The sequence below is a fragment of the Hyperolius riggenbachi genome, chromosome 1, assembly GCF_040937935.1.
Source record: "Hyperolius riggenbachi isolate aHypRig1 chromosome 1, aHypRig1.pri, whole genome shotgun sequence".
Lineage (NCBI taxonomy): Eukaryota > Metazoa > Chordata > Amphibia > Anura > Hyperoliidae > Hyperolius > Hyperolius riggenbachi.
The window spans coordinates 496,159,320-496,181,153 of record NC_090646.1 but is presented as its reverse complement, the minus strand read 5'-3'; the positions used below and the strand labels follow the sequence as shown (position 1 = coordinate 496,181,153).

At 47.3% G+C, this 21,834-nt stretch overlaps 2 protein-coding genes across 16 annotated transcripts in view; one reads left to right on the top strand and one right to left on the bottom strand.

The window, feature by feature from the left end:
- ARVCF (ARVCF delta catenin family member) overlaps nucleotides 1-21,834 on the top strand; it is a 1,120,703-nt gene that overhangs the window by 211,816 nt on the left and 887,053 nt on the right. Inside the window, exon 5 of one of the 15 annotated variants that reach the window (XM_068243360.1) lies at nucleotides 14,479-14,599. The exons of the other annotated variants lie outside the window; for them this stretch is intronic. The gene's annotated coding sequence lies outside the window, so the exon portion shown is untranslated. The remainder of the gene's footprint in view (nucleotides 1-14,478; nucleotides 14,600-21,834) is intronic. 15 annotated transcript variants of the gene reach the window in all.
- Nucleotides 9,391-19,922, bottom strand: LOC137532448 (speedy protein 1-A-like). The gene is made up of 5 exons (XM_068252961.1): nucleotides 19,626-19,922; nucleotides 14,213-14,287; nucleotides 12,146-12,361; nucleotides 11,431-11,602; nucleotides 9,391-9,624 (listed from the first exon to the last, which is right to left on the bottom strand). Exons 1-5 carry the CDS (start codon nucleotides 19,634-19,636, stop codon nucleotides 9,391-9,393), a joined length of 708 nt encoding a protein of 235 aa, XP_068109062.1. The 5' UTR covers nucleotides 19,637-19,922.

Here is a 21,834-nt window from a genome sequence, read left to right as displayed (position 1 = left end):
AGCATAAGAAGTCCCGTTTGCAGTTTGCCACAAGCCATGTGGGGGACACAGCAACCATATGGAAGTAGGTGCTCTGGTCAGATGAGACCAAAATGGAACTTTTTGGCCAAAATGCAAAATGCTATGTGTGGCAGAAAACTAACACTGAACATCACTCTGAATACACCATCCCCACTGTCAAATATGGTGGTGGCAACATCATGCTCGGGGGTGCATCTCTTCAGCAGGGACAGGGAAGCTGGTCAGAGTTGATGGGAAGATGGATGGAGCTAAATACAGGGCAATCTTGGAAGAAAACCTCTTGGAGACTGCAAAAGACTTGAGTCTGGGGCGGAGGTTCACCTTCCAGCAGGACAATGACCCTAAACATAAAGCCAGGGCAACAATGGAATGGTTTAAAACAAAACATATCTATGTGTTAGAATGGCCCAGTCCAGATCTAAATCCAATCGAGAATCTGTGGCAAGATCTGAAAACTGCTGTTCACAAACGCTGTCCATTTAATCTGACTGAGCTGGAGCTGCTTTGCAAAGAAGAATGGGCAAGGATTTCAGTCTCTACATGTGCAAAGCTGGTAGAGACATACCCTAAAAGACTGGCAGCTGTAATTGTAGCAAAAGGTGGTTCTACAAAGTATTGACTCAGGGGGCTGAATAATTAAGCACACCCCACTTTGCAGTTATTGATTTGTAAAAAAAATGTTTGGAATCGTGTATGATTTTCGTTCCCCTTCTCAAGTGTACACCACTTTGTATTGGTCTTTCACGTGGAATTCCAATAAAATTGAAGCATGTTTGTGGCAGTAATGTGACAAAATGTGGAAAACTTCAAAGGGGCCGAATACTTTTGCAACCCACTGTATGCTATGCTATTTTAATTAATCAATAGACAATTATGCAGCCAGTATGTAGTCAGGTGAACGTGGTCAGAGCACATGTCTCTTTGTTTTTTTCCATGTGCAGGCAACAAAACACATTGATGGGATGTAGCCTCTCATTGTGTCAGTACAGAACTCAGACCTGAACTGCCACCATTGTGAAAGTGTGAGCACCTTTTGGGCAAGTAGTAAATATACCTCTGACTACATACACTGATGGCAAAGATGCTCAATGACCAAAACTCTCAAGAAGCTCAAATTATATCAATTGAGAGGAACTTTACCGGAAAATAGTAGTAGTGGGGGGGGGGGGGGGGGGAATAAATCAATACATTGCAAAGCGAGAAGTTAGAAAGTAGAAAAAAAAATAAGAAATTATTGATATTCGTTGTGTAATTTGTTCATGTTGTGTGATCTACAATTTGCCGTACTAGAAATAAACTGGACAGCACCAACTGCCATTATCTATAACCACACCCTCTAACAATGCGATAGGCTAAAAGGTTGTTCTTTTATAGCTATAAATAAGCACAGAGGTAGATACTGGTTGGTTTGTAGTTGGAAGTGATATTTCCCACAATGCAACATGGTGAACAGAAAGGAAACTGCCATGCCCATGGTCATGACATCACACTGACCACAATATCAGCCACATTCAGGGGCGTAGCTACAAATCATGGGGCCCCATAGTAAAATTTTGAATAGAAAAGTTATAAATGTACCTTTGTGCTCCAGGTAACCCTCCAGAATAGGAAGCAAGAGATAACCCCAATATTAGGTTGCCCCAGTATAGGTAGACACGATAAAAGTAGCTAGAAGTACACGTAGTATAGGTAGTCAGAAGGGCCACCAGTATCGGTAGCCAAACTAGCTTTCCCATCCAGTATAGCTGGCCAGAGTACCCCTCCTCCCCCCACTGAAGTATAGGTAGCTCTTCCATATATAGAGTAAGCAAGTGGAGTGCTGGGGGAGAAGTTACATACCTCTCTGGGCTCCACTGATGTTCCTTCTTCCTAGCATCAGAATATCTAAACAAACAAAACAACAAAGACAGAACATTTATATCGCGCTTTTCTCCTGGCGGACTCAAAGCGCCAGAGCTGCAGTCACTAGGACGCTCTCTATAGGCAGTAGCAGTGTTAGGGAGACTTGCCTAATGTCTCCTACTGAATAGGTGCTGGCTTACTGAACAGGCGGAGCCGAGATTCGAACCCAGGTCTCCTGTGTCAGAGGCAGAGCCCTTACCCATTACACCTTCCAGCCACCATCTATAATTACGTAACAAGAGAGGACCATGTAGCCGGAGAGATTCTGACCCTAGGAGGAAGGAAGATTGTCGGTGGAGCCTGGAGAGGTGTGTAACTTCTGAGCAGTGCTCGGTTCGCTTTCTCTGCAATTGAAGGGGCCCGCAATGGATCCCTTTAACGGTGGCCTTGACCATCATGGTCATGGGTCTATCAGTGTCTTTGTGTCTGTCCGCCTATGTCCCCTGTCAGTGCAGTCCCAGTCCTCCACTGCAGGACTGCCTTTTGTCAGTGCTAGCGACACACAGCGTGTCGCCAGCACAATGTTTACCTACCTGCTGATTGGAGGGAAGGGACGCGGGCGGGTAGCGCCGATACGGAGGAGGCGGGGGAGCGGCGCTGACTGACAGCGCATAGGTAAACATTGTGCTGGCAACACGCTGTGTGTCGCTAGCACTGCAGGGGGTATAGCGGCGCGCAGGGGGGTCCTGGAGGCACACCATGGGGCAACGGAGGCTGGTGTTAGTGTGCACAACCGGCCTCTGTGCCCCACTAACATAATTAAATCCCACCTCGGGTTTTCTTTAAAGAACATCTGAGATAAAAATGTATCATTAAAATCATGCACTTACATTAATTGATGTATCCCATGCTGTATAGGGCATTCTGTTCAGCCATGTAATCCTCTGTTCAGGCATTCCTCCCATACTGGGCTCAAACTATTACTAGTCAGGACCTTTGACCCTGAATTTGTATGCGCTACTCATGCACAGTAGCAGCTCTGTGTATGCTCTGGCTTCACCTACACTAATCAGAGTGCTGTAAACAAACTCACAGGGAAAGAAGAGCCGCCAGGAGTGTGGACAACATGGATGTAGTGTCCGCAAAGCTATTACCGCACATACGTGGCGCATGCAAGTTCCAGGTCAAAGGTCCTGACTAGTAATGGTTGGGGCCCAGTACAGGTGGAATACCAGACGGGGATACATAAATGAATGTCAGCGCATACCCATTTTAATGATCATTTTTTATCTTGTATGTCCTTTGAAGTTAAACTGCATACAAACTTCAAAACAGAGTAGTGTTTGGTGTTAAAGAAGACTTCCAGTGTATATTATACAACAAGGTCCCTATCCTTATAGCAATTTATAATAACATGTTGTGTCTTTACCCCCCGAATCCCTCCTGCAGCCTGGGGTTGCCGACTTCCACCGTGTAGTCCTACCCCCTGCTAAAAAGCACCATGTTGTTTGCGCCATGGTGACTAAAGCAAACACCATGGAGCTTTCTAGCAAGGTGTAGGGCTACACTATCAGAAGTTGGTAGCCCCAGGCTACAAGAGGGATGAGGGGGCAGGAAGGATTTGAGGTGGGGGTAAAGACACAACATGTAATTATAAATTGCTATAACAAGAGGAATGTATGATACACACTAGAGGTCTGCTTTAATTAATGAACATAATAAACTGCCTTATCATTTATGATGCATACTGTACTCACAGAGCAGACTCAAAATAAGCCAAGCTGGACAGCACAGGGCAGATGAGAGGGTTCTCTCTGTCTCCCTCTTTCCCCCAGTGTCACCTCCTCCAGCATTCCGTTCTCTGGTCAGTGAATAGGCTGCAGAAAAGAGGCGGAGCCACATCCAAGAACGGGAGGGGACAGGGCCACATCAGCCCGCAGGGCGGAGATTCACTCAGGGCTGGCAGGGGTGGAGCCAGGGCCTGAAGGGGCAGAGCTATGTCCTGCTCCTGCCTCTGTTCCTGACCAGAACGATGAAGTTATTGTCGGCTGTATTGATGCGCAGTAAGCACTGTGGCGAGTGTAAGGGGACTATTTTATTCTTACACCTCCCTGCTGGTTAATAGTGCAGCCGAATATCTTCATAGTTCTGGCCAGGAACAGAGAGACACTGAGCAGGACGTGGCTCCACCCCTTCTAGCCCTGAACGTGCTATGCCTCACGGAAACATGCATTAAGGGGGGATATAATTAAAAAACAGCACAAGCAGCTAGGACCATAGGGCCCCCTTGTGGCTATGGGCCCTATAGCAGCCGCTCTGGCTTCTATGGTGATTAGTGATCCCTACGCCACTGCTACCTGTGCATGCATGTTAGGCCAAACACAAATTAATATACATATTTGCCATCCCTGCTAGTAAGAGCATTGGTGGTGCACATGGGTGATACTGTAGGAGAAGTAAGCTGATAAACATTGCAGGGATTCGAACCCCATCCTGACAGGCAGGAGTGCCAAACACCAACGTTTTTTGCTTTTTTTTTTTTCTCCCCCCCCAACAGTATTGGATAAAAAGCAAAACCTAAGGGAAAGTCTGAGAATTAGACTTCCTCTTAGGAAAAGAAAAACCACTCAATGCTTCTTAAAAGCAGGGAATTAATTTAAAAAGGCAGTGGTGTAAGGATAAGTGAGAATATATAAAATTTAACCACTGCCTTAAATGTAAAATGAATTTGAAATTAAATTTAGTGAGGTTGGTTTACTTTTACAGAATAATTCTTATATTCTTCATTTTTAAAGGGTCCACAAGTATTAGACTAACAATAATACCTAAGTGCAGGTTCCAGCTGCCTGCAAATACCTGTTCTGATGATGTCTGTGTTCACAGGAAGTGTCTGAATCCTGGACACACCAAACGAGAGGAACCCCACCCTTCATGACTTAGAGCTAAGCCCCCCCCCCCCATTCTGGTTCCACACAATCCAATACCAGAGCCTGAGCAGCCAGAGCAGGTTCTAGCATTGTAGTGTTCAATCCAGGTGGAGGGGCTTAGCTCCAAATCATAAAAAAAGTTTCAAATTAGTCCTTAAATTTTGAAGAAAACCACCCCAGGCTGTAATATGTTGGTTGAGCTCCTCCCCAGCAGCTCAACCACCACATCAGAGACCCACTTTAAGTCAGGTTTCAGGCAGTTTAAAGAAATCTGTTCAGTTTTTCCACTGGGCCACTTTCCGTACACAGAGGCAAGCATGCAGGGGAAGTCCAAATTATGCGCCGCAGTCTGAGCGCAGGAAGTGGAGCATTGGAAGCCAGAAAAATGAACAGATCTGTATGAAGTGCTTCAATCCTGACTGGATGTGATGGCAGAAAAACACCAATTTGGCATGATGTGCTGGATGAGCCGGCCCTTTCCTCCTCCACTGCCCAGCCGCCTCATCCAGCAAGTCAGGCCTGCCCCTCTAAAGCAGAATTACACTGTAGAAGTAAACCTCCCAATCCCCAATGAGACCGGATTAGTTTAATAATTTTTGAGGCAGACTGCAGATCACAAACGTGACTGTCAATGCTGCTGCTCTGAACTCTGGCACATGTCATACAGGATGGCCTTGGCTTTTCCAGACTTGGGGCTAAGGTCTGCTATTATACAGTCCAATGGCAGAGCTTTAACAGCCAGTACAAGCTCTGGATTAGATTGTGTAATGACAGGTGGGATTAGCCCCCTAAGTCATGGAAAAGTGGAGACTGTCTTGTATAGCATGTACAGAACAGACGGGAGAATTTACCTTATCCCCTAGAGACAAGACAAATGCATGCGCCGGGTACAGGCATCAGAGGGTCCCAGCATTGTGGAAGTCTTGTGATACTTGTATCGTATACATGCATTTATCTTGTATGTTGTAACTCCCCTCACCAGACTGGACTCCCCCACCACCTATGCTAGTCTGGGTGGTGGAAATGCTGGCCAGGTTGGTGAAAATTCTGGCCTGGCTGGTGGTGATGTTGTGGCCTGGGTGGTGGTAATGCTGGCCTGACTGTGGCTATGCTGGTCTGGCTGGTGGAAATTCTGGCCTGGCCGGTAGTAATGCTGGCCTGGCTGGTGGTGATGTTGTGGCCTGCCTGGTGAAAATTCTGGCCTGGCTGGTGGTGATGCTAGCCAGGCTGGTGGTGATGCTGGCCTGGCTGGTGGTGATGCTGGCCTGGCTGGTGGTGATGCTGGCCTGGCTGGTGGTGATGGTGGCCTGGCTGGTGGTGATGCTGGCCTTGCTGGTGGTGATGTTGGCCTGGCTGGTGGTGATGTTGTAGCCTGGCTGGTGGTGATGTTGTGGCCTGGCTGGTGGTGATGTTGTGGCCTGGCTGGTGGTGATGCTGGCCTGGCTGGTGGCTATGCTGGTCTGGCTGGTGGAAATGCTGGCCTGGCTGGTGAAAATTCTGGCCTTGCTGTTGGTGATGTTGTGGCCTGTCTGGTGGTGATGGTTGATGAGGATGTTGACCTGGCTGGTGGTGATGTTGCGGCCTGGCTGGTGGTGATGTTGTGGCCTGGGCGGTGGTGATGTTGTGGCCTGGGCGGCGGTAATGCTGGCCTGGATGGTGGTGATGATGTGGCCTGGCTGGTGGTAATGCTGGCCTGGCTGGTGGTGATGTTGTAGCCTGGCTGGTGGTGATGTTGTGGCCTGGCTGGTGGTGATGCTGGCCTGGCTGTGGCTATGCTGGTCTGGCTGGTGGAAATGCAGGCCTGGCTGGTGAAAATTCTGGCCTGGTTTGTGGTGATGTTGTGGCCTGGCTGTTGGTGATGCTGGCCTTGCTGATGGTGATGTTGTGGCCTGGCTGGTGGTGATGCTGGCCTGGCTGTGGCTATGTTGGTCTGGCTGGTGGAAATGGTGGCCTGACTGGTGGTGATGTTGTGGCCTGGCTGGTTGTGATGCTGGTCTGGCTGATGATTATGTTGGCCTGGCTGGTGGTGATGCTGGTGGGGATGCTGGCCTGGCCTGGCCTGGCTGGCGATTCTGGCTTGGCTGGTTGTGATTCTGTGGCCTGGCTGGTGGTGATTCTATGGCATGGCTGATGGTGATGTTGTGGCCTGGCTGGTGGTGATGCTGACCTGGCTGTGGCTATGTTGGTCTGGCTGGTGGAAATGCTGGCCTGGCTGGTGGTGATGTTGTGGCCTGGCTGGTTGTGATGCAGGACTGGCTGATGATTATGTTGTCCTGGCTGGTGGTGATACTGGTGGGGATGCTGGCCTGGCTGGCGATTCTGGCTTGGCTGGTGGTGATTCTGTGGCCTGGCTGATGGTGATGTTGTGGCCTGGCTAGTGGTGATGTTGTGGCCTGGGCGGTGGTAATGCTGGTCTGGCTGATGATTATGTTGGCCTTGCTGGTGGTGATGCAGGCCTGGCTGATGGGGATTCTGGCTTGGCTGGTGGTGATGATGTGGCCTGGCTGGTGGTGATGATGTGGCCTGGCTGGTGGTGATGTTGTGGCCTGGCTGGTGGTGATGTTGTGGCCTGGTTGGTGGTAATGCTGGCCTGGCTGGTGTCTATGCTGGCTGGCTGTGGCTATGCTGGTCTGGCTCGTGGAAATGCTGGTCTGGCTGATGGAAATGCTGCTCTGGCTGGTGGAAATGCTGGTCTGGCTGGTGGAAATGCTGGTCTGGCTGGTGGAAATGCTGGTCTGGCTGGTGGAAATGCTGGTCTGGCTGGTGAAAATGCTTGTCTGGCTGGTGATGATGTTGTGGCCTGGCTGGTGGTGATGCTGGCCTGGCTGGTGGTGATGTTGTGGCCTGGCTGGTGGTGATGCTGGCCTGGCTGGTAGTGATGCTGGCCTGGCTGTGGCTATGCTGGTCTGGCTGGTGGAAATGCTGGCCTGGCTGGTGGTGATGTTGTGGCCTGGCAGGTGGTGATGCTGGTCTGACTGATTATGATCTGTGCCTGGCTGGTGGTGATGTTGTGGCCCGGCTGGTGGTAATTCTGGCCCGGCTGGTGGTGACGCTGGCCTGGCTGTGGCTATGCTGGTCTGGCTGGTGGAAATGCTGGTCTGGCTGGTGGTGATACTGGCCTGGCTAGTGGTGATGCTGGTCTGGCTGTGGCTATGCTGGTCTGGCTGGTGAAAATACTGGCCTGGCTGGTGGTGATGCTGGCCTGGTTGGTTGTGATGCTGGCCTGGCTGATGGTGATGTTGTAGCCTGGCTGGTGGTGATGCTGGCCTGGCTGTGGCTATGCTGGTCTGGCTGGTGGAAATGCTGGCCTGTCTGGTGAAAATTCTGACCTGGCTGGTGGTGATGTTGTGGCCTGTCTGGTGGTGATGCTGGTCTGGCTGATGATGATGTTGGTCTGGCTGGTGGTGATGTTGCAGCCTGGCTGGTGTTAATGTTGTGGCCTGGCTGGTGTTGATGTTGTGGCCTGGCTGGTGGGGATGCTGGCTTGGCTGGTGGTGATTCTGTGGCCTGGCTGGTGGTGATGTTGTGGCCTGGGCGGTGGTAATGCTGGCCTGGCTGGTGGTGATAATGCTGGCCTGGCTGGTGGTGATGCTGGCCTGGCTGGTGGTGATGCTGGCCTGGCTGGTGTTGATGCTGGCCTGGCTGGTGGTGATGCTGGCTTTGCTGGTGGTGATGCTGGCTTGGCTGGTGGTGATGCTGGCCTGGCTGGTGGTGATGCTGGCCTGGCTGGTGGTGATGCTGGCCTGGCTGTGGCTATGCTGGTCTGGCTGGTGGTGATGCTGGCCTGGCTGGTGGTGATGCTGGCCTGGCAGGTGGTGATGCTGGCTTTGCTGGTGGTGATGCTGGCTTGGCTGGTGGTGATGCTGGCCTGGCTGGTGGTGATGCTGGCCTGGCTGTGGCTATGCTGGTCTGGCTTGTGGTGATGCAGGCCTGGCTGTGGCTATGCTGGTCTGGCTGGTGGTGATGCAGGCCTGGCTGATGAAAATTCTGGCCTGGTTGGTGGTGATGTTGTGGCCTGGCTGGTGGTGATGCTGGCTTTGCTGGTAGTGACGTTGGCCTTGCTATAGCTATGCTAGGCTGGCTGGTGAAAATTCTGGCCTGGCTGGTGGGGATCCTGGCCCGGGCTGGTGATGATGTTGTGGCCTGGCTGGTGGTAAGGCTGGCCTAGTTGGTGGAAATACTGGCCTGGCTGTGGTGACGCTGCCCTGGCTGTGGAAAGAAGTGCCTGCTAAAATATCATACCCCCCCCCCCCCCCTATTTGGATAGCTACGCAGAACCTCTCTAGCAAAAGCATTTACCCCCCCCCCCCCCCTTCTCATCCGAACCAGGGCAAAAATAGGCTCTCAATAGGATCAATAGTATCCTTTTATATAATAGAATCCCTTCCCCCAAAGGCTAATCATCCTCCTAAAAAACATTAACCACCAAGCCTAAGGAACTCCCATCAGAAAGAGCCTAATAACCCGCTCCCCCTCCCTGGCTGATACACCCGCCCTTTCCCACATAAGACAATGTGTGCATTCCTTAAACCCCCCCCCCCCCCCCCCCCGACCATGTGTGTGTGCTGCACACAAGATGGAAATGGTGCAGTACTGACCTTTATGGATCCAGGACGATGGCTCCAGGGACTTCCTGGCTGGAGGAGGGGCAGCATCTTCTCCACTGGCTGACATGGAGTGTGAAGGAATCGCAGAATGGGCATGGCACGAATCTGGGACCTGCGGGATACAAGAGTTTTTCTAAAATGGTTATTGTATACTCACGGATGGCTCCTCCATGGTGATCCAGGCGGCACCTCTTCCAGGCCCAGTAGCTCGGATGTTCTGCGATGAGCTAGAATGAGACAAACAGATCAGTTAGAATTCATGTTCTTTTCCTACCTATATTACTTTAAGGGGGTCAAATTTTGGGGTTGACTTATAAATGAGGTCGACTTATATCTGAGTATATTCAGTACGTCTTTAATCCCAAATTACCTTTCCCCAATGTTAAAGGACACTTGACGTGAGAAATATACGGAGGCTGCCATATTTATTTCTTTTTAAGTAATGCAAATTGCCTAGCTTTGATCCTTTGCCTCTAAAGCCATCACACACCATCCAATTTCCCATCAGATTGACAGGTTGAAATGATAATTTATGACAGATCCGATCGGATTTCAGTTTTTCTCATCAATTTTGTACAGAAGTGATTGGAAAATTGTTCAGAAAAAAAGATCAGAAATTATCGATTCCACCCCTCATACTGACATGCTATATGCCGGTAGTCATGTGGGGCCCAAATGCGGAAATAGAGCAAGGACACTCAGCCCGGACGGTGTGACATGTAAAGTATAACTGCAGGGCAGTGGGATTGTTGTTATTATTAGTAAGTATTTATATAGCACTGACATATTACGCAGCTCTGTACAGAGTATATTGTCTTGTCACTAACTGTCCCTCAGAGGAGCACACAATCTAGTCCCTACCATACTCGTATGTTTATATTGTGTAGTGCATGTATTGTAGTCTAGGGCCAATCTTTAGGGGGGAGCCAATTAACTTATCTGTATGTTTTTGGGACGTGGGAGGAAACCAGAGTGCCCGGAGGAAACCCGCACAGACACTGGGAGAACATACAAACTCCTTGTAGATTTTGATCTGGCTGGGATTCGAATCGGGGACCCAGTGCTGCAAGGCAAGAGCGGTAATCACTACTCCACCGTGCTGCTAATGGAGTGGGGTGGGGGGGACATAAAATATTAGGGGTGGCAGCAGCTGGAGGGTTTTGTTGCACACCGTTTCATTCCTGCGCACCCGATCGAGCATGACTTAACAAAATGTTTCAGCAGATTTTCCGATCGATACATTCAAACTATTACCAACCGAAATTGGTAGAATTGTTGATTGGACATGCTCTTGGTGGCACCGATTATAATCAGATTCGCTACAGTGTTCTCCCCAGAAATTTTTTTCCAACCGTGTGGCATGAAAATGTAGCCGGGTGGGGCGAGATGAGAGAATGCAGGGCCGGTGCTTCTGTGAGCAACTCTGCTTACAGCATAGGAGGTGGTGAGCCGATGACAGCCGTGTGGTCACCAAAACTAGCCGGGTGGAGCACCCAGCTAAAAGAGCCTGGGGAGAACACTACGCTAATAATTATTGAATCCGATGGTCGTACGGCCACCAAGTCTATAGATGTATGGCCACCTTAACTCTCCCAACATTTGCCTAACCCTAACTGCTATACACTGGGGTTATTTTTTCTTTCAGTGCCCAGCATATTGGCTAAACAACAGCAAAATCCGGAGGCTTCCCCCGTCCTCATCTTCCTCACTTTTCCAGTGCTGGGGCCCCCCACCCTGAAGCCCATAATTAAGGGCTTATTGACAGAGCTCAGCTGCATTGCACCTGTGTGGTAGCATGGAGCCAAACTGCGCAGTGCAGCCATGTTGTTCGCGTATGGGAGCACAGCCACTAATTTTTGCGGGTCCCAGTGCTAGATTTGTGGTTGGGAGGAGGACATGGGGAGCCACTGGAGGATCCAGAGGCCTCCCTCTACCAACGTAAGTATATACATTTTCCACATATGGATCTCACAGGTTTGCTTTAACCTTTTACAAACATAACTTCACACTTCTTTCTGATTATGTTCTCATACCTGGTCACACATCTTACGAGACACCCTGGCCTGGAATTTCATTCTGCGCAGGAGGTCATCCCGGCACTGGTGGAGCTTGTCCTTGTTCTCCTCCCACGTGCAGCCCAGGGCCCAGGGATAGATGTTCTGCCGGTAGTAGCTGGCATCCTCCTCTACCTGGTTGGCTAAGAACCTACAATAATGAAATGACAAAAGGAGTAAATTAAAGCAGATTTATACTTTTTCAGACCATACTAATTGATTGGTGGTACAGGATCATGGCCAGAGCAGCTCTTTCTTCACACTAACACAAAGGTTATAGATGAATACTATGGTATGACAATACTTTTTTCCATGAGCAGCTGAAGGCGGTGAATTCACAGCCTGTCAGCTGCTTCTGTATACCGGACGAGCACTTGCTAGAGCTCAGCACAGGCAGTGGACAGGCGGCACTCCATGGAGTTGCATCCGTGCTCAGATGGGACATGAGATGGATTTTCACCACGGGGCAATACCTTCTCATTTCAAACATGACATGTGGTGTTACCAAACACTGCCATTCACCTGCATATAATTGCAGCCGAATGGCGCTTGTGGCGGGCACACAGGCGGCTAAACTGCTTGACAGAAAAGCAGTTTAGCATGGAAAAGAGGCCTTAGAAATACTCGGGCTGCATTCTCTGGCCAAGATCCTCTAGTCTCCCTGTAGGTAAAAAAATACAAGCACAATACTTACAGGGCGGCAAAGAAGTGTCCCTTGAATTCCTCAATCCTCAGGCCAGCACGAACAAAGTAGACAAGTACCATGGCCAAAAGGTACTTGTCCGAGATCCTAAGGCACCGGTCTCTGGACAGGAATCGCTGGATGCAGTCATCCTCCAGGATCTCACAGAAAGCCTCCCAGACCTCTGGCTCCACTGGCTGCTGCTGTTGGCTCGCCCATCTTTTCTCTCTGTAAGAATAATGGTAACAAAGAATTATGGTGGACATGCATTTTCCAAATGTACAAAATCAGCCCTCTTTCATTGAACATCATTTGAGAACAGTATACAAATAACTGGAATGGTACATGTCATGTTTTGACACTGGTTAAGGGCTCTGCCTCTGACATGGGAGACCTGGGTTCGAATCTCGGCTCTGCCTGTTCAGTAAGCCAGTAATTCAGTAAGGAGTTCATTGGGCAAGACTCCCTAACACTGCTACTGCCTACTGAGTGCGCTCTAGTGGCTGCCTCGCAAGCGCTTTGAGTCCGACAGGAGAAAGGCGCTATACAAATACTGCCATTATTATTATTACAACAAAGCCAAAGTAGACTTGAGTGCAGCTGTGCATATGTAGCCTGTGCTGGTGAACAGAAGTTTGGGCCTATCAGAAGCAAAATAAGTGTTGAATAAAGTCTGTATCTGTGTATACAGTATACAGGTAGTCCTCGGGTTAACGAACGAGATAGGTACTGGCGGCTCGTTCTTATCCTGAATCCGTCCTTAAGTAGGGACTACCTGTTCTACTGCCATTTTTAATGCAGAGTTGGCGCAGCGGAAGGTAAATAAAGGACATCTCACCCGTTCCATGGATGTAGAAGGTCCCAGCGTGCTGCCTGGAAACTGCGCGGCCCGTCCTCTCGCTCCGTCCACTGTCCTCCCGGCGGCTTCACATGCGTTGCATAATGATACATTAGCAGGCACCGCCACTAGGATGCTTCTCCTGATTGCGTCATTATGCGATACATGTGAAGCCACCGGGAGGACAGTGGACGGAGCGAGAAGTCGGGCTGCGCAGCTTCCAGGCAGACGCTGGGACCTTCTACAGCCATGGAACAGGTGAGATGTCCTCTATTTACCTTCCGCTGCACCAAAAACAGGTAGTCCCCGGCGGCGTGATGTCATTGCGGCGGGTCGGTGGGTCATTCGTAAGTCGGACGTTCGTAAACCGGAGACTACCTGTACAGTAAACCCCCACTATCCAGAACTCAGATTACCAGAAGTCTCCAGCAATCAGAAAAAAAATCCTGGCCTTGCAGGATGCATACATCTACTTTTACAATTCTTTATACAGTAATAAACCTTTGTTACATTAAGTGAAGTCTGTCCTTTGTCATAATTTGTTACTGTATTTCAACATTAATACAGAGTTTATGGTATGTATATAAATTGGGATATAGCACTGTTTTGTATCTAGGCCTATTTGTAACATTGACTCTCAAGAAACCAGAAACTTCACTTATGTGGCATCATCCAATCCCTGTTGGTGCTGGATAATGCAGTTTTACTGTATTGGGTCCTGCGGGAGAAAAGCGCTTTACAAATGTTATGTTGTTATATTATCACGTGTTAAAATCTGAGTGATTTCGGAATAAAAAGTCTAACCTATTGAATGTGGTATTTTATTTTTGTTGTTTATTGTGCATTGAGCCCTATGAGTCGCATGAGTGACCACCCAGGGGGTTCTGCGTCAACTTGAGCTGTATGGGTATCCCTATGAATCAGTGGCATAACTAAGGAGCTTGGGGCCCAGTACAAGTTTTTACATGGGGCCCCAAGCACTCTATTGGTATAGAGCTTCAAAACCTACCAAGGACATCTGCAGTGTCAGAGAGGTGTAATCAGAGTAAGGAAACCGTTATTTAAGGATTACTACTATGCAATGCACATATAGAGGTGTTCATTACCAGCATAGCACTAATGAAAAGCTAATAAGATGGATGAGGGAGGGCCCTGTGCAGTCGCAACCTCTGCATCCCTATTGCTACGCCACTGCTATGTATGGTAGTAACCTAACATTAATATTTGATATTTGTACTTACGGTCTTTCCTCAGTGTCATCGGGGGCTGGGCGTTTTCTGGATCTCTCCGGTGGGCAGGCGTCCTCTCCTCCAGTCCTGTATCAGGAAGACATATGATGTTCAGTACAACTCACAATTATCTGAAACTATTCATATACTAGTATAGAACATTAGATCTAATAACTTTTTAATGGTGGTTTAAAGAATATGTTAAAGCAAATGATGACTGTTCACAGTAGTGTTTTAGAATACAGACTCCTACACCACCATGTTCCTATTTCTTTCAGTGGAGCTGGAGAGGGAAGGCCAGGCACATGCTCCAGAACTGTGTGTATCCAGCAAGTGGATAGCGTTGGAGTCATGATACAACTGATGGGTTCACATATGAAATCCGATCATACAAGCTAGGTAAACGTATATCCTATACAATCAGTGTATACACATAAAGATGTACATCTATGCAGCCCCTTTTATATAAGCTAGACATACATTATAAGATGTTCTATAACATTGCTATCCTGTCCACCTGGAATTGATCATTTACCACCATGCACAGCTCGATATTATAACCCAGCAGTTCATTTAGGTGCCCGTCTCGGTTGCCAAATAATACACATCAATGTAAATTGCGTCTATTCAGCGCCCAATATTAACCGATTGGCTACTAACTGCCGATCAGCTACTATTGCACACACAGCTCAGCGCAGTATAGCTGCATTTTACATTGCAGTGTATTGCGTGTCAACCGGCATTTCTTACATTCAATACTAGGTGATTATCATGCATGCCGTGTGCATTGCCATACACATACCTTATAACGCATTGAGTGTCCATTGCAGTAAACACATTATAATGTGTTCAGAGTCCATTGCAGTACATGTATGACACATATGTTATGCAGTGCACACAGTGTGAACCCAGCCTTGAAATCACTTTCCAACACTGTTATTACCATCTTGAGGCTTAGTTCACACTGAAAAATGCAATCACAATTGTTAAGTGCTTGGCGATTAAGATTTTGCAATGTGATTTTCAGACTGATTTTTAAAAGAAAGTACTTTTTTTGGGCATTCCTTAAAATAAATTTCAGGCAAAATACTTTCTGGTTGCTTGAGACGCCATGTTAAAAATAGGTCCAGCAAGTATAGTACTGTACCACATACATACCATGAAGGCTGTTGTAAATGTTAAAATACAGTAATTGAAAGTATATTAATTTGGAGAGTTGTGGAACCCATGTACTGCAGCACCCTCTCATTCCATGTGCTGCCCCCTCTTCCATGTGTGTCATCCATGTACTGCAGCACCCTCCCATTCCATGTGCTGCCCCCTCTTCCATGTGTGTCATCCATGTACTGCAGCACCCTCCCATTCCATGTGCTGCCCCCTCTTCCATGTGTATCATCCATGTACTGCAGCACCCTCCCATTCCATGTGCTGCCCCCTCTTCCATGTGTGTCATCCATGTACTGCAGCACCCTCCCATTCCATGTGCTGCCCCCTCTTCCATGTGTGTCATCCATGTACTGCAGCACCCTCTCATTCCATGTGCTGCCCCCTCTTCCATGTGTGTCATCCATGTACTGCAGCACCCTCCCATTCCATGTGCTGCCCCCTCTTCCATGTGTGTCATCCATGTACTGCAGCACCCTCCCATTCCATGTGCTGCCCCCTCTTCCATGTGTGTCATCCATGTACTGCAGCACCCTCCCATTCCATGTGCTGCCCCCTCTTCCATGTGTGTCATCCATGTACTGCAGCACCCTCCCATTCCATGTGCTGCCCCCTCTTCCATGTGTGTCATCCATGTACTGCAGCATCTCCTTGTTGAACAGCTCCTTTGGGCATCGGTTTCACTTTTTTATGTGTTGCTCCACATTTTAAGGCTCCTCTTTCATATGTAACAACCCATCTTTCGTGTTCAGGTGCCCCCTTGGGCTGCAGCCGCCCAAGGCTCGGTCCTTTATGGCCTTTCCAGAAATCCAACCCTGCTGCTGAGTCACTTGTGATGTTTCCATTTGGAGAGGATGTTTAATTTCAGGAGATGTCTTAGTAATCAGATCCTCTGTGTCCATATATTTAAACATTAAATTTCATATTGATGCTGGCACAACTAATCGGTGTAGGCAATGGCCTTCCTATTCACAAGATTAAAGCAGGCAAAAGGTGCCTGGCATGGGTCATCAAAATGGACAGAAACAACTGGTTTAAAGCATTGTGTTTCTTGGAAAAGCTTGTAAAAGGTAAAAACAACTGCAGTGCAGAATGATATATTAACTGGAGAGGTAACACTTACTTTTAAAGGGACTCTGAACACAGGGTAAAAATGGTATTTTAACTTACTTGAGGCTTCCTCTGCATCATGGGTCCCCTCTGTTCTCCTACTGGCAGTTTCGGTAGTGGAAGGAGTCGTTAGCAACTGCGCATAAGCAGTCCATCCAAGCACCCCGCAGGATCACGCACCCCTTGCCGTGAGCGTTCAGCCCATGTGCGTTCTGAAAAGAATGAACCATGCTTGCGCAGAACACTTATGTCGACAGGTGCGTGATTGAGCCAGGCACGTGGATGGGCTGTGCATGCGTCGTTGTGCACAACTCCCGGCGAAGTCGCGCGCTAACAGAGCTGCGAGTGAGAGAACGGAGGGGACCCAGAAGGCGCTGAGGGACCTCACATTGTACAGGGGCCTGGGGAAGCTCATTTTTATCCTGTGTTCAAGGTCCCTTTAAACAGACAGAACAAACCAGTCTTCTAAGCAAACCACTTGTGACCAGTCATCTGCTTGATGTGACTGCAAGAGTGTAACTATGGGAGATCTTCAACGGGCTCCACCCCACACTTACCTCAGGCCTGTTTTTGGCAGTGCCGTGCGGCCCCCACCACACGCCATTACATTTCTGACAAAATTAATCTGATTTTTCCAACCCTCCAATTTATTTAATTGAGAAAAATGACAAATAAAAATTTCTCCTTGATTTTTTCACACAATTAATCGTTTTAATCAAATTGGGGTAAAAGCAAACAGAAAAACTGTAATATGTGTGGCCACCTTTACTCTTTAACTATATGGGTGGCCCTTGAGCCCCTCTTGGTGACAGCGGTTCCTCCTTCTTTCAGTGTTGTCCCCGGACTTTCTTTTCTTCTCTCCTTTTTTTGTTCCTCTTTTCTCTCTCTCTCTCTCTCTCTCTCTCTCTTTCTCTCCTCTTTTAGTCATGTCTTCTATTCTTGACTTTACCTTTCTTTCTTTGCTTCTTTTCTTAGCACCGGTTACTACCTAGGCTTTGTGAGAACACTCTCAGGTTAAGAAATGTTGCTTGGCGCCCAGACCATTTTTGAACAACATTATATGGAAAGTCTCAGGTGTGTGTTCAGTATCATGCAGAGGAGGAAATCAATAGGAGAAGTATTGTGTGAGTGAGGTTCAGGGGGTGAGTAGAGGATTCATTATGAGAGTGGGGTACAGAGTGCATGCTGGGGATGTATTGTGTATGGAGGATTTTATTGAAATGGTTAGTGTTAGAAATCTTATTGTTGAAGGTTACCATCAAGTTTATTCTATGCTGGGAAGTTTATTCTATGCTGGGTCCCAGCATAGAATAAACTTGATTGTAACCTTCAACTATAAGATTTTTAACACTAACCATTTCAATAAGAGCCTTCAATAAAATCAATTCAGCCATAGGGATGGTTGTTTTATGGGGGGGACAGGCTTCCTGCTCTCTGGGAAAGACTATACGCTATCCTATCGCCATTACAGATAAGAACAAGTCAGTGAGATAGATATTTCCGCCTTGTATGCGTATTTAATGCAAACTATGTGAACTTGGACTTTGACCAATCAAAACATCTTGAGTACATTTGACTGTCCCAGTTCTAAACAGCAGACAGTTTGTATGAAATTTGCATGCAAGACAAAATGATTACCATCTCACTGACTATTTCTACTCGATGTGGTGAGTGAGATGATCATAGTTTGGAATTGATGCACATGTTAAGGTGGCCATTAATGATACAATCCTGTGACCAATCGATTGTTATCGGTAATCGGAAGTGATCGATCCTGCCCATTAATGGGCAAATTTTCGCTAATCAATTTGATCAGATTAATAGGATCGATCCATTCTTCAGATAGAATCCATTGATCTGATCAGATTGGTTAGCGTGAACTTGGCCTGTAATAGGCACAATTGATTATTTCCAATCGATTACCATGGCAATAAGAAACTATTAGTTGTCCTGCAAAACTGTATTGTTAATGGCCACCGCGAGAGCGGCGGGACCGTGCAGCGAGGGTAGTTAAAATTACACCTTGGCTGGCTTGGCTGGAATAACAGGCCATAAATGGTGTAAATTTGCATAACATTAACATAAAATTGTCATAAACTCAAAAGGATTTGCATGTCATTGATTATCTCTTGGGCCCGGAACCCACTAGCAGTACATTACTAAGCCGTTACTAAGCACTTGTGGTTTGAAAAGCTCTTGCTAATGTAATGCTATGGATGTGATCCCACTTGAGCGATGTGATCTTATAAAAATCCCCCATAGCATTGCATTAGCAAGAGCTTTTTCAAATCACTAGCGCTTAGAAAAGGCTGCTTAGTTGGAATGTGCCATCTTCCCTAGATACGCCACTGGTCACATTAATACTTCCTACTGTGAGCGATGATGGCTTTATAGGCAAAAATTCAGTAGAGTGTGTGTGTGTGTGTGTGTGTGCGTGTGTGTGTGTGCGTGTGTGTGCGTGCGTGCGTGCGTGCGTGCGTGTGTGTGTGTTACATTTAAAGATTTTCATGGTAGTGGCCCTTTGATATAACAAACATACACCTGCCTCAGAAATGAGAAAGCAAATCTAGAGATCTCTATAGCAGTCTACAGTAGTTATCATCTGCCACGCAAACATACCTGAAAAATACATTGTATCTAACGTATAATAACTGCTTCACACAATATTGGAGCAGCTGGCCAGAGCAACCAATATTATTTTTAACTGGTTGCCCTTGGCAATGGCTTCACATTTCCTCTTCCTCCTCTTGTGCCAGTTTTAATAAATCATCCCCCATGTATTTAACAGATTTACCTATAACAACCAGTACATAAGACCTGACAGAGGGACACCTGAGTCGCAAAGATGTATAGGGATGGAATGAGACTCAATAGGACTTAACCGTCTAGAAAAAGGCTAGGTGGGACCTCAATATGGATTAACCCTCTAGAGAAAGGATAGGTGGGACCATGAACAGACTGCAACCATCATTTTACAAAGACCATATTTGCCACTATATAATATCTGTAAGGGCCTGGGCCTACTAACGCAGTTATGTCCGCTTTTCAGCTACACATCAATGTTACAGATGCTGGAAAGCGGACAGAAGCAGACACAACTGCGTTAGTGGGCTCAGGCCTTTAGCCTCCCATAACCAAAATTTCTGCTTACCTGAAGGCCATGGCTGTAATCCGATCTAGCAAGATGGCAGAAGTCCTAGAAGATAGTAATATGTTAGCGGCAGTAAGCTGTGTGTGTGTGTGTTTGTGTATACCTACCTGTATGTGTGCAAACGCACAGATTTGTGAGCTAGCACGTGCACGCGCTTGCTCCTCCCTGTGTGTCTGTCTCCTAGTGTGTGTCTGTCTACTTTTTTTATTAGTGAAAGCTAAAAAAAATCGCAGTGAAAGCTGGAAAAATGTATCCTAGTGAGGAGTCTTCCAAATCCCTGGCTTCTTCCTCGCTGGCAATTCTCCAACTGCCATAACTGTCAGTCACCTGCAGGTCAGGTGCTACTGCTGTCCTCACGGCAAAGTCTCACGGCAAAGCTGTTGCTGTGTGTCTTCCCAGCTTCTACCTTTATATCATGAATAGGTAGAAAGATGGATGGATAGATAGATGGAAAGATAGATAGATAGATAGATAGATAGATAGATGTGTGAATAATAATAGCTGTAAAATGAATTATTAGCATAGATGATGATGATAGTTTTGTAGTTTAATTAGGTTAGATTTATGGTACCATGGCAAATTATTTGGGTGTTTGCTGAAACTGCGGCTTACCAGTAAGGCCTCGTTCACACTATTTACGTTTTTGTGCACTTCTCAGAGCGCATTGCGCTGTGCGTTCTGCAAGGTATTGATTTTCCCATGTAATTAATGTACCTGGTTCACATCTATGCGTTGCGCTGAGTTGCGTTACAAAACCGTTGTGTTGCATGCATTTCTGTGTGTTGAGCAGTAAAGTGCACATCAATGCAAGTGAATAGGTGCGCTTCTTTAGCACATAGAAGCGCATACAAGCGCATGCGTTTTTACCCCTAAATGAAAAAAAAAACAAGCATATTTTCATTTTAAAACAAATCTTTATTGACAACTGTTACAATAAGCAAAATATGCTTAAAAAGCGCACTAAAACGCGCACAAAAGCTTGTGTTTTTTATCATGTGCTTTTACACGTTTCTGAACGCACCCAATGTGGACACGGCCTTACTGATAATAATCTCTCTATATAAAAAGCGGATGTTTGTGTGTGTGTGTATGAACTGCCATCACTCGAAAATGCCTTGACCGATTTCAATGAAACTTTGTATACAAATGCCTTACTACCTGAGAAGATATGTTCTGGGGGTCTTGCTTCTCCCCAGTACACCTGAATGGAACCACAAACAGCCAATCAAATTTCACCCATTCACATCAATGTAAAAGGCTGCCATTCTCTCAACAATAAAGCCAGAGTCCCAAAACTTGGCACAGTTGGTCACTTGGTGACCGAGGTGAAAATTTCGGGGAAAGTGGGCGGAGCATAAAACAGTCAATCAAATTTCAGCAATTCATTTTCAATGGGAAAATGTAAACTGCAGCTATTCTTACACGGTTAATGGCAGGGTTCTCAAAACTTGGTACAGTTGGTGACTGGAATTAATATTCAGGAAAGTGGATGGAGCCTACAAAAGCCAATCAATATTCACTAATTAATTTTATAAAGGGAATATTTACAGCATGTACAGCAACACCCTACCATTCCTTGTGCAGCCCCATCTTCCATGTGTATCATCCATGTACAGCAGCACCCTTTCATTCCATGTGCTGCCCCCTCTTCCATGTGTGTCATCCATGTACTGCAGCCCCCTCCCATTCCATGTGCTGCCCCCTCTTCCATGTGTGTCATCCATGTACTGCAGCACCCTCCCATTCCATGTGCTGCCCCCTCTTCCATGTGTGTCATCCATGTACTGCAGCACCCTCCCATTCCATGTGCTGCCCCCTCTTCCATGTGTATCATCCATGCACAGCAGCACCCTCCCATTCCATGTGCTGCCCCCTCTTCCATGTGTGTCATCCATGTACTGCAGCACCCTCCCATTCCATGTGCTGCCCCCTCTTCCATGTGTGTCATCCATGTACTGCAGCCCCCTCCATTCCATGTGCTGCCCCCTCTTCCATGTGTGTCATCCATGTACTGCAGAACCCTCCCATTCCATGTGCTGCCCCCTCTTCCGTGTGTGTCATCCATGTACTAAAGAACCCTCCCGTTCCATGTGCTGCCCCCTCTTCCATGTGTGTCATCCATGTACAGCAGCACCCTCCCATTCCATGTGCTGCTCTCTCTTTGATGTGTGTCATCCATGTACTGCAGCCCCCTCCCATTCCATGTGCT